General features: G+C 46.2%; 1 protein-coding gene across 2 annotated transcripts in view; it reads left to right on the top strand.

Annotated features, from left to right (window-relative positions):
• Window positions 1-1,639: 1,639 nt before the first annotated feature.
• Scg5 (secretogranin V) overlaps window positions 1,640-11,493 on the top strand; it is a 46,914-nt gene continuing 37,060 nt past the window's right edge. Inside the window, exons 1-2 of one of the 2 annotated variants that reach the window (XM_052183180.1) lie at window positions 1,640-1,718; window positions 3,054-3,280. In XM_052183180.1, coding sequence (XP_052039140.1) covers window positions 1,717-1,718; window positions 3,054-3,280 — 229 coding nt within the window. In that variant the 5' untranslated portion in view covers window positions 1,640-1,716. Of the gene's footprint in view, window positions 1,719-2,666; window positions 2,792-3,053; window positions 3,281-11,493 lie in introns of those variants that run through there. The other variant, XM_052183179.1, reaches the window with a different exon arrangement.

Genomic DNA, 11,493 nt, shown 5'->3' with positions numbered 1-11,493 from the left:
ACCAAAATTTAGTCAAGTGTACTGGCACACACCTGCAGTCATCACTACGGAGGTGTTTTGAGATCAGCCTGGGTAAGATGCTTGTATGCAAGCTTACATGTGAACTGTCACCCATGAGCTCATGCTGAATGCTTTGTTCCTAGTTAGTTAGTGGGACTGTTTAGAGGTTGTAGAACCTGTAGGAGGAAGTGTGGTCATTGGGGGACCCCCAGTTCTTTGTGTGCTCTGCTGTTTATCCTGACCCTGCATGGGCTCCCATCATCATGTACTAGAATCTCAAAAGTTGTGAACCAAATTTAAAAAAAAATTCCTTTCCATTTGCTTTTTGTCAGTAATAAAAAGGCCTTCATACCCTGTCTCATAAGTACAATATGAATCATTTTTGGTATGTCAACCACATAGCCAGCAACCTATTTTTCCAATATTAAGTTGAATATAACTGAACTATGTTGAAGTCAACTTGAGAGCAAACTATTTGTTAGTAGTAAGTATTGTGTACCTGAATCCAGCAGAGTATCGTGTTGATTGAAACAGCATCAAGGGAACAAAAGGCAGTAGATGTCTGGCTTTTCACAGAAACTTCTGACTGACAAGTCTCCTAGCCCCAATTCATTACAGTAAAATGTTGGTGGGTTTGCTGCTTCTAGCTGCAGTAAGAAAAAAAACCTGAATTCTAACCACATCCTGGAACTTACTGTTTACCAGAGGTTTCTTTGTTTTAAGTTTATTATATGTAAGTACATTGTAGCTGTCTTCAGACACACCAGAAGAGTGCATCTGATCACATTACAGATGGTTGTGAGCCACCATGTGGTTGCTGGGAGTTGAACTCAGGATCTTTGGAAGAGCAGTCAGTGCTCTTAACCTCTGAGCTATCTCTCCAGCTCTCCCTCCTGCCCTGCTCTCTCTGGCCCTGTTACCAGAAGTTTCTTGATGAGGACTTTGCAGCTTTTGTACTGTTACTTTTAGGGCTGGGAATCACATAAGATCCTTGGTCCCACCGTTAGCACCACGAAATATAATAAATTCCAGGTCAGTTTAGACAAGTTCTGCATGTCCTACAAGTGTGATTTCTCTTGGTGAACTTAAGAAGCAGTGCTCAGAGCTTCTGGGTGACCTGGGAATTAAGGAAGGGTGCAGTAGAGGGAGCATTGTCACCAGAAACCCTTAGGACTTGGATTTTTCTTAGTCACCCCTGCCATTGCCACAATGCACATTTTCTCTCATAGATTGGGGCTTTTTGTTTTTCTACTTGTGAATGTGTGGGTCTTGAAACTAGTTGGGGAAAGGGCTTCAGTGAGGGGATAGGGAAGGAAAGTACTAGAAAAGACGAAAATTCCAGCATGAAACCCATTTGGTAATTTTAAAATCTAGAAGATGGCAAAATTAAAGATATGCTATCTAGTGGTCTAGGTTTAGGCAATTGCTTGAGACTGATAAAGGAGGTAAATGACGTTCATAGGGGTCGATGGAGGAAGGGGGCACCCTAGGAACAGCCAAGAGACAGACTGCTTCCCCTGGAGCTGAGTCAGGCTCCAGGCCAGAGACGCAGGAGTCTGCAACGCCTTTCAGGAATTCTGGGAAGGCCTCTTCCACCTGCCATGGGCGGAGCCCCGGTGGAGGGCGGTGACGCAGGAGCTATCCAGCACGTCAGCTCCCTGTTTTGGCCCAGATTGCAAGAAGCTCGCCTGCAGTCACACCGTGAGCTCCTCGGTGATGTAAGTGAAGCGGCCTGAGCTGAAAGCGGCAGTACTTGGGTTCCTGAGGTGGGGGAGGATGCCCTTCAGAAACCCTAGCTAGGGTCAGACAAAGGATGGATGCGGGGATTACAAGGGGTGGTTGTAAATAAGGGGTGGGGAAGGGAGCAGCGATTGGGTAGTTGGTCCGTGGGCTAGCTAGTAAAGAAGGCATCCTGTATTGGGAGTTTATGGAGCTGATGGAGCCTGGTGCCCGCATACAGCCCTTTCATTACAGGGGTACACTGTGCTGCTAAAATAGCCGTCCTTGGCTCTTTGAAGAGCAAGGTTTTAATGTCTGCGAGTTACAAGGAAAGGCCTTTAGCAGCAGAAAGACAGATAAAATGAATATTTTAGGAAAGATGTTTGGCTTATTTCTAATCCTTATCCGCGTGAATGCTCAGAGGTGTTTATCTGGCTGTGGCCTGAAGCACCCATCCTAAGCAAGCAGCCGCCGGGGAAGCTGTGTGAATACTGTTTCCTTGTTCAGTTTTCCGTGGCTTCCAGGGACGCCAACATGTCAGGCAGATCGACACCTCAGATTCCCCCCCCACCATTTCACTGTCTTCCCTCTCCTCTCTGACACCTCCGCACATCTTAACTCCCGGAACTGCTTACCATCAATGGGCTAGAAGGTGCAGGGGCTTACTGTGGCCCTGGCTTTGTTCCATTTCCTTACATGATTTTGATCTTTATCTTCACAATAACTCTGTAAGATAGATTGTTACTATCCTTGTTCTGTAGAAAAGGAGGCCGAGGGACTTGCCCAAGAATACCTAGGTGGTGCGCAGCCAGTGTCTTTCATGTTGCTTGCCGCCCACATCACAGAACAGGATCTGAGCTAGTGTACCTCTGCTCAGGATCTTCATGTATTGTCTCTCTGCTAACATCCCCGGCCACCACTCCAGAACTTTCTATGGGTTGTTTTTGTTTGTTTGCTTGTTTTTACTGTTTGGGTCCCCTTTGTTACTCCTTAAACTGGGAAATCTCAAAAATTATCACCCTCCCTATCTCAAATCCAAAAGTGCTTTGATTGCAAGGATCACAGACCAGAGGTATGAGAACTCGCTCCTGTCCTTAGAATCCTCGGGTGCTGACTAGAGGACTTGCTTACCCTGGACTCTTTTGTCTTATTCCCTTCACACAGTGGTTTCCTACTGGCTTGGACACAAAAGCAAACATCTAGGAAGTTTTTATTTGAATCTCCTTTCAGGGTGGTTCTTCAGCCTCAGCTTGCGATTCATGGTCACATCACCTCCGTTGTGTTATGGTTGCCCATTTGGCCAAGTTATATAAACTTGGTCCTCTCTTCTGCAGGTTAAAAATGGCCTCGAGGATGGCCATGCTGTCCGGCCTTTTGTTTTGGTTGGTGTCTGAGTGGAGCCCAGTGGTGGCGTATAGTCCACGGAGCCCTGACCGGGTCTCAGAGACAGACATCCAGAGGCTACTCCATGGCGTTATGGAGCAGCTGGGCATTGCCAGGCCGCGGGTGGAGTACCCAGCTCACCAGGCCATGAATCTTGTTGGGCCGCAGAGCATTGAAGGTAGGTGCTGTTCCAAACTCACAATGTTTCCATTGTAGTTCCGAGAATACAGTCTCCGTTCGCCCTGGGTTTGGTTTTGTTTGGTATATGTGTGAGGGTGGGGTGGGGTATTGTTTTCTTTTCTCTTTTTACTGGTAGAATCTTATTTAGAGCAGACTTACCATGAGTTCCCTATGTAGCCTGGGATGACCTTGAGCTCCTGATCATGCTGCCTCCACCTCCCCAGGGCTAAGATGGGGCAACTTTATGAGATGCTGAGGAAGGAAGCTGGGGCTTCAGGCTACAGGCTAAGCAAGCACTCTATGGGCTAAGCTGCATCCCTGGCCCTGTGTCCCCTTCGTGTTCTGCACAGTGATACATGAATAGCACATTCGTGAGGATGACAAGACCACCTCTCATGAACTTTCCAGTTTTCCAAGTTCCTCATAATGTTCTTATAAAAAAAAACTTAAGTAAAAAGCTGCATTTCACTTGCCTACTATTTACTTATATATAAACAAAGAGCCTTCCCCTTAGAAGTGGGCAGTGGATCTTATAGAAAAATATGAATTCTCACCTTGGATTCTCTCAGAAACCACATCCAGCAAGTACTGTTTCTGATGGATTCCTGACTATGATTGCCTGACAGTACTGTCTGCTACAGGGGTTTATGAATGCTGGGAATAGTGTTAATATTTGATCCCCATTTCTGTCTTGTTGCCGTCATTTTGAGCCATTGATATTGCTGTATATTTTGGTTGACATTTGATTTCAGGAGTAGATGAGCCCAAATCTTCACTGTGTTGAGGTGCTATGACTGTTATGGCGTGCAACCACAGCAGATAGCTTAAATCAGGAGAAATCATCTAGGACTCCTTGCCATTCTTTTAGGAGAGTCTAAACTCTAAACGGCACCGGGCCGTTTATTTAAATTTGTTTGAGATGGTAAATATTTGCTCTCTCCACGAATACAGTGCATGATTAAGCAATCTGCTGTTGTCATGGGGAAGGTTCTCCTTGGTATCCAAAGCCTGTGTTTATTCAGAGCCTCATTTTATTCACCCAGTATACAACCACGTACTGCCCTCCACATGCACTTTGTGGGATACTGGGACACCTCTGTCCTATATGGTTCAGGCTAACTGGGAGAAGGGAACCGACAAGTCATTACAGTGTATCCTGATATGCACTGCTTCCATGGAACAAAGAGTAGGAGACAGGTCAGGAACAGAGGCCCGTAATGCTTCTCAGGAGAAGTTCCATTTGACCTGGGTCTTGAAGTTTGTATAGGAAATCCCCAGGGGAGCAAGGAGAGAAGGCTCAGGGAAGGAAAGAGGATGGATTGATGGATTACAGTAGATCAGAGTTACCGAATTTCCACTGATATTCCACCAATAACCCATCTTGAGGTAACGGTCTTCCCATTGTCTTCCAGTTACCTCTGGTCTCAACTTTGGCCGTCTCTCTCCATTCGTAGTCAAACCAAGGTGAATTCTGATGATCAAACCAAGGTTGATCAGAAATACAACCAAGCTGGTGTGGGAGCTTCTAAAAAGCTCGTTAGGGTGATTGGCAGACTTCATTTCCGTGCAGTTATCAGCTGAAGTTCCCCCTTGCTTGATGGCTATCAGCTGATGGCTATCAGCTGAGTGACCCTCGAGCCACCTTTGCCATTTAAGATTGTAGCCAGTTATCTCCAGTCTCTACCTCACACAAGCCGAGAGAATCTTGTATGCTCAGCAGGTAAGAATCTTGGCGCCATTTAGAATTCTGCCTCTTATAGCTGAGGTAGATAGAAACTGACAGGAAGTGGTTCAAAGACAGTGGGACCAAAGAAAGGAAGCACAAACCCTGTGCCTTTCCCAGTCCATCCTGGGTTCCAGTTGGATGGCCTGGTTCTTTATTTATTTTATGTATGAGTACGCCATTGCTCTCTTCAGACACACCAGAAGAGGGCATCGGATCCCATTACAGATGGTCGTGAACCACCATGTGGTTGCTGGGAATTGAACTCAGGACCTCTGGAAGAGCAGTCAGTGCTCTTAACCGCTGAGCCATCTCTCCAGCCCAGGATGGCCTGGTTCTTATTTATGTGAACAGGTCGTTGTTTCAGCTCAGCCATCTGTCTGTACTGTATGCCCAGAAACTCACTCAGACCGTGTGCAATAGTCCTTCCATTCTCTTACCAGCATCAGAAAGAATCAGTTAAAGGTGTGCCCTAATTTTAATAGAGCACATACACAGTACACGTATTTCTGTGTAAATTTCAACACATATTGAATGTGGATGCTCTGAGTTATGTTTCCAGAGCTCCCTAGATTTAAATGCCAACTCCATCACTTCCTGGTGCTGTCATCTTTTAGTGAGTTATTTCTTTTTTTCTATTTAGCTTAGGCAGATCTCTGTAGGTACCTTAAAAATAGCTCAGTAGCAGCATCTTCCAAATGTAGAAATTCTAGGCCAAAACCAAGACAAAAGGACAAAGAAAAGTCTGCTAGGAAGTGGTCTCATGTAAAGGCAACCTCAGGAGATCCCTAGCAGGGGAACTGAGCCTGTGTCGCGTGCACACTGCTTCCTTGCCACATGTGATCTCGGCACCCTCTCTGAAAGGTGATTTTCCTATGGATGAAATAAGGCTTCCTTTACATACAGTCATGTGAACTGTTAATAAAAAGACTGCAAGGCCCCACCGCCTCTCTGGGCATTTCGGCAGCACAAGGGCTTTGCTTGTTCGTCAGTTTTTATTTGTTGTTTGAGACAGGATCTCTTATAGCTCAGCCTGGCCTTGAACTTCTCACAGCCCTGACTCCACCTCCTGGGGTTACTGGTCATCTTTCTAAGCGCTCATCACCAGCACTGGTCAGCCTCTGCACCTAATATTTCAGCTCAGCACTGCTCATCTTCCCCCAGCTGCCGGAGCCGATCTCTGACATGGCTAAATGCTACTATTGCTCCTCAGCAGCAGGGTGAGCTAGCAGCTCTCCCAGGGACAGACTTGCAGAGCTGTTTGCTACAGGTGAGGACTTTGGTGAATAAAAACCGTCCCATTGACTGACATTCTTATTGGATTGGGGTTGATCAAACTTGGAATATTAACAGCCTCAGCTTAAAAATAAAAAAACCAAAACAGTAGCAAACTGTTCTCCTAAAGTGTCACCTGTTTCTTCCTTCCACACTTAAGCCATCTAATACTGAGCACTGTGATAACACTTAAGTCTTAAACCACTAAAGCAGATGTTATAAATATTAGCATTTGATGGTTGTAAATTATACTTATATTGTTAAAATATATCAAAATGTTTTTATAACATGTTTGGAACCTCAATCTAATTCTTTTCAAAATAAAGGGTACTGAAACTTTTAAAAAATTATATCAAATGGGGGGAAAGTCCTTTGTAAGGTGGCATCATTGGAAAGGCAAGTAGGTTTTAAGGCACCTATGTTTGGCCAAACTTGCTGAATAAAGGAGCTGCAGTACCTCTATTCTGCCACAGGGTGGCAATAGCTGCCTCCCAATCAAAGGCTGATGGGAGAGGCAGAGAAGGGAGGAGGAAGGAGGAGGAGGAGGGAGGAGAAGGAAGGAGGAGGAAGAGAAGGAGGAGGAGACGACTGTCTCTTGGCCCAGATAACTTTTCTAAAGTCTGTTTCTAGTTTTCCCCATTCTAGAGGGACCAACGATAACAGGAGTTGATGACTCACTTTGCCTGCACTGAGGTCTCCTGTTTGGCCTATGCCCTCTGAGGCTACCTTGAAATCACCCATACAAGTGAAATTCTTGTAAAAAAAAGACCTTGAAAAATGATTTTAAACATCCTGTGTGGATGGATAAAAAAAAATCTTAGATGCTTGTAGGATAGGAAGATGACAATGATTGTCTTTAAGGCACTTCAGGGTGTCTTGGAGGACATGAAGTTGGTACTTTGGATGTGCATAACACAAGAGGAATGTCTGGGAGAAGGAAGGCTCTGGGGTCCTCTCCATGTCAGATGTGGCTGAGGCTATAGAGTGGTTGAGGTGTCCAGGTAAACATCGCTAATGGGGACAGAGCACCTAAGACAAAGTCCTGAAGAACTCAACACAGAAAGGCCAGGCAGACAAAATCTACAAAGGAAACTGGGGCCTGCAGAAGTGGCTCCACAGGAGGGCGTTTGCCTAGCTGGCTTGCAGCCCTGTGTTTGAAAACCAAGTAGGGAGAGTGGGAGAAAGAGAGACTGATCAGGACGAGGAGCACAAGGAAGACCAGAAAAAGAGAAACACGAGATAGGACCATATAGGAGTTATTAGAGCTTTAGACAGAGTCAATTTCGTGAAAAATTGGGGGCAGGGGACAAACCCACATTGCAGTGTGTTGAGACAATACTAGAGGGGAAGAGGAGGAAGACAGGTCCGGAGAATGGTCAGGGTAAGGCAGAATGGTGAAAGGATTGGGGTGGGCTGTGACACAGAAGTGGGGGAGATTTTTCTTAAGGTCATCTCTCTTCAGATGTGAGAGTGTTGAAGTTGTTTAGGTGAAAGGAGCTGACGACTCAGGGGAAACTAATCCTGAAAGACATTTTATGTCCTTGCAACCATGTGACAAAAGTACAGCTTAACTGTGTGCACAGAATATAAAATAAGATGAATGACCCAGTAGGACAGTTTGCTAAGGAGCATAGATCCAGGCTAGATATGCTAGCACACACCTGCAATCCAAGCACTGAAAAATTGGGCAGAGGCAGGAGGATCATAAATTTGAGGGTAGCCTATTTTAGATAGTGAGTTCCAGGTCAGTCTGGGTCCATAATGTGGACTTGTCTCAAATACAGAATCACAAATTCCAAGTGGAAGACTCAGTAGCTGTAAACACGGCTATGGCACTTTAAAGACTAAGTGGAAAATGTCAGTATCCATGATTTTTGAACAATATGCAGTATTGGCTCATCTCCAAAATAAATAAGATTTTCTTATGGTATTGTCTTGGCTAGGATTACTACCGCTGTGATAAAACATGACCAAAAGCAACTCGGGGAAGGAAGGGTTAATTAGCTTACACATCCACATAGTAGTCCATCCCTGAAGGAAGTCAGGGATTCACACAGGGCTCATATCTGGAGGCAGGAGCTGATGCAGAGGCCATGGAAGGGTGCTTCTTACTGGCTTGCTCCTCGTGACTTACTCGGCCTGCTTTCTTATAGAACCCAGGATCACACTACCTGCAATGGGCTGGACCCTCCCCCATCAATCACAAATGTTCTACAGCCTAATCTTATGGAGGCCTTTTCTCAATTGAGTCTCCCTCCTATCAGATAACTCCAGCCTCTCTCAAGTTGACACAAAACCAGCCAGCACAGATGTCAGAAGGCCATAGAAAAGCAGCAAAATTAGAAATGTAAAATTGAATGTGCTGCTAAGACGTCATTAGAAAAGTTAGTTATCTGAAGCCCAGCTTGCCTTCATCCGCCCAGGCGTCTTGGTCTACTGCTCCTGCTCACAGCTCTTGAACGTCTAGATCAAGCACTGGCCGAGGTGTTTGATGAGAACCTGCTTCATGTTTCACAGATAGCTGACACTTCACATGGCCGAGGGGCTGGAGAACTCGCGGAGGACACTGTCACTGTCACCACATTGGGGTCAGACTTCAGCATATAATTTTTAAGGGGATATAAACACTGAGTGCTTAGTATGGCTAGTGTCCATCTGTGGGTGCAGGGCCTGAACTAGAGCCCGCGCTTCCACTGAATCCTGCTTCTTGTAGGTTCTATAACCTAACTCATTCTTGTGAATACCAAGTCCCAAATGTGTGCCGTCTCCATGGAAAAACGCATTTGAACCATGAGCCCAGCCCATTTCTGTGACAATAACCTGAATGGAGTGAGAGCGGACAGTGAACTTCATTTCCCCTAAATCCTGATGAGGTTTGAAAAGCATAATTCATTTTTTTCTGACCCTTTTTCTTCCATCCCACTTTCCATATGGTTCACATGAGAGTTTGGCAGGGAAAAAAAATAATCTAAGCATGAAATGTTACACATTCCTCCCTTCCCACCCTCTTGTAAGGCATTGCTTCGAGGCTGGCAGCGAAGACTCCTTACCCTGCTCTTTAGTGTGGTTTAACCTAGGAGGCTTCTTGGTTCCTGCTGAACCTTGGCTCCTGGGGTTTTTCCTGTCAGGCATATCTGTGCGAAGTCCGTGGTGTTTAAACTAGGGCTCTGTCTCCTGTCACCTGATTCGTCCCATCTGGAAAAAGACCCAGGCAACAAGAAGCACCATGAGTCACCTGGGAAGCTGCAATGAAGGATTTTCCACAGAAAATTGACAGAGTGGATTACATACACAGAGGAAACGGAAGAGCAGCAGCCAGATCTTATGTAACATTTATGGTTTGCAGAACTGCTTTCCTGTAACCTGTCCTATTTGATATAATCACCCTAACTATTGAGACTATTTATGCTTTCCAGCAGTGGCTTCAGTTTTTTAAGTGTGTTGGCAAGCCAGCTATGTTAGGTTTGAGTACATCTATCCCTGTAGACTTGAATAATCCTGGGCTAGTTAGCTGAGAAACGATTATGATGTGAGGCATTATGGTAAACCACAGGTGATTTGGGTGGCTGGTATTTCAGGGACCCGAGGCTACAGGAAGCGAATGTTCTGACAAGTTTCCCTCTTGGAACAAATTGGTGAACATCTTGGTCACCGCAGTCCACAGAGAGCTAGTGAGGCAGGCTGGGCTTAGCAGACCACACTTAGGCGTGGCAATTAAGTCTGAGTGTGCACAATGGCCGCTGTGCACCGTGTGCCATGTGAGTTTTAGCAGAGGGAGAGGCGTGTGGGGTTTGGGTTTGCGGAGTAAGAGGAGGATGGATACAGCTAGCAGGGTGTACATTGAGATAGGCTACGCTAGTTCCTTCTCAGATGAGTGGCAAGACAGTGATGTCTACCAGACAGTGTTCTTTGCCAGTCTAAAGATGCCGATGAGCTGTCCGGACCATCTCACAGTGTTGTGACAGCCAAATTAAGGGACGTCACGACACTTTGAAAAAGGTAAAAGTGTTCTAGGGACATGAAATGTATTTGTTTGCTTGCTTGTTTAGTGAGGCCCGGAGTCCGGTTCAGGTCCTCGCCCTTGCTAGGCAGGTGCTCCGCTGCTGTGCTCCACCCCCATCTCGCAAAGGACCGCCATGTTTCCTACTTCTTCTGCCCTCCCATATCCACTTCCGGTTACAAGCAGCTGGAGGTTCGAAAGGTGATCCTATCTTCCAGTTCCCTGTGCCCTGCTAAGCTCAGGCCTGAGACAACGCACTCTCAATGGTTGCCTATTAAGCTTCGGAGGAATCCGTTTCCCTGGTCTTGTATGTATACCGGCCCATGGGGCTGTAGGGAGGACGAGTGAGCAGCGACTTTCCCCGTGCAGACTCGCCCTTCCTGTTTCTTGCTCTCGTGACTTCATGACCCTTTCAGCAAACACCAAGGCAAAAGAGGACCCTGTCGCAGATGAACATCAGCGGTGCTGCTGAGAGGCAAGTGTGCGGTGGGCTGGAAGCAGACTGTCTGCTTGCCGGCCTCTCTGGCCATTTACACCCACCAGCATCCCATCCCGATGCCCACTGATGATGCCTTTCTACTTTTATTCATTCAACAAGCAATTCCATTCTTAGAGTGTTCTGGGAACTCTGGCCTTCATAGGTTTCAAAACCGGTAGGCAGGGATCTTTTAGAATCTTGTAAACCAACTACAAATCAGGCATTATCTTAACCTCTTTGTGAAGGATCAGCTCTGACCAGAGGAATGTCACAGTTTTCTAGACTGTGAGGGTCATGGCAGGTTTTGACTGCTGTGATCTTCCCGTGGTAGCTGAGGTTCCCATAGGTCTTCATTTAAGACCCACTCATAGGAATAAGGATGACACACAAGAAAGATCTGGAACCGTGGGCTGTGTTTCTGCTCAGCACCTCACTCCAGTGAAGTGGGCTGGCTACATGAGGGACGGCAAAGAGGAGGACCAGGCCAGTTCGACATCTCCTTCCTACCCTGACCTGTAGCCCTATCATAGGAGCCTCAAAATGAGTTAGGGAAGGGACACAAAAATCTTCCTGCATGTCTGTGGTGTACTGGGCTATACATAGATCATTAAAGAAACGGTTCTGTCGGGGCCAAGGAATCGAACCAGGGCAGTTGCCACTGGAATCATCATTACACTTGAGCAGAGCTTCTGTGAGGATGTGTATCATGGAGACTTGGGTTTGAGTAGCAGAAGG

This window comes from Apodemus sylvaticus, chromosome 5 (genome assembly GCF_947179515.1).
Source record: "Apodemus sylvaticus chromosome 5, mApoSyl1.1, whole genome shotgun sequence".
Classification (NCBI taxonomy): domain Eukaryota; kingdom Metazoa; phylum Chordata; class Mammalia; order Rodentia; family Muridae; genus Apodemus; species Apodemus sylvaticus.
The sequence above is the reverse complement of the archived record's forward strand: the minus strand, read 5'-3'. Positions and strand labels throughout refer to the sequence as shown.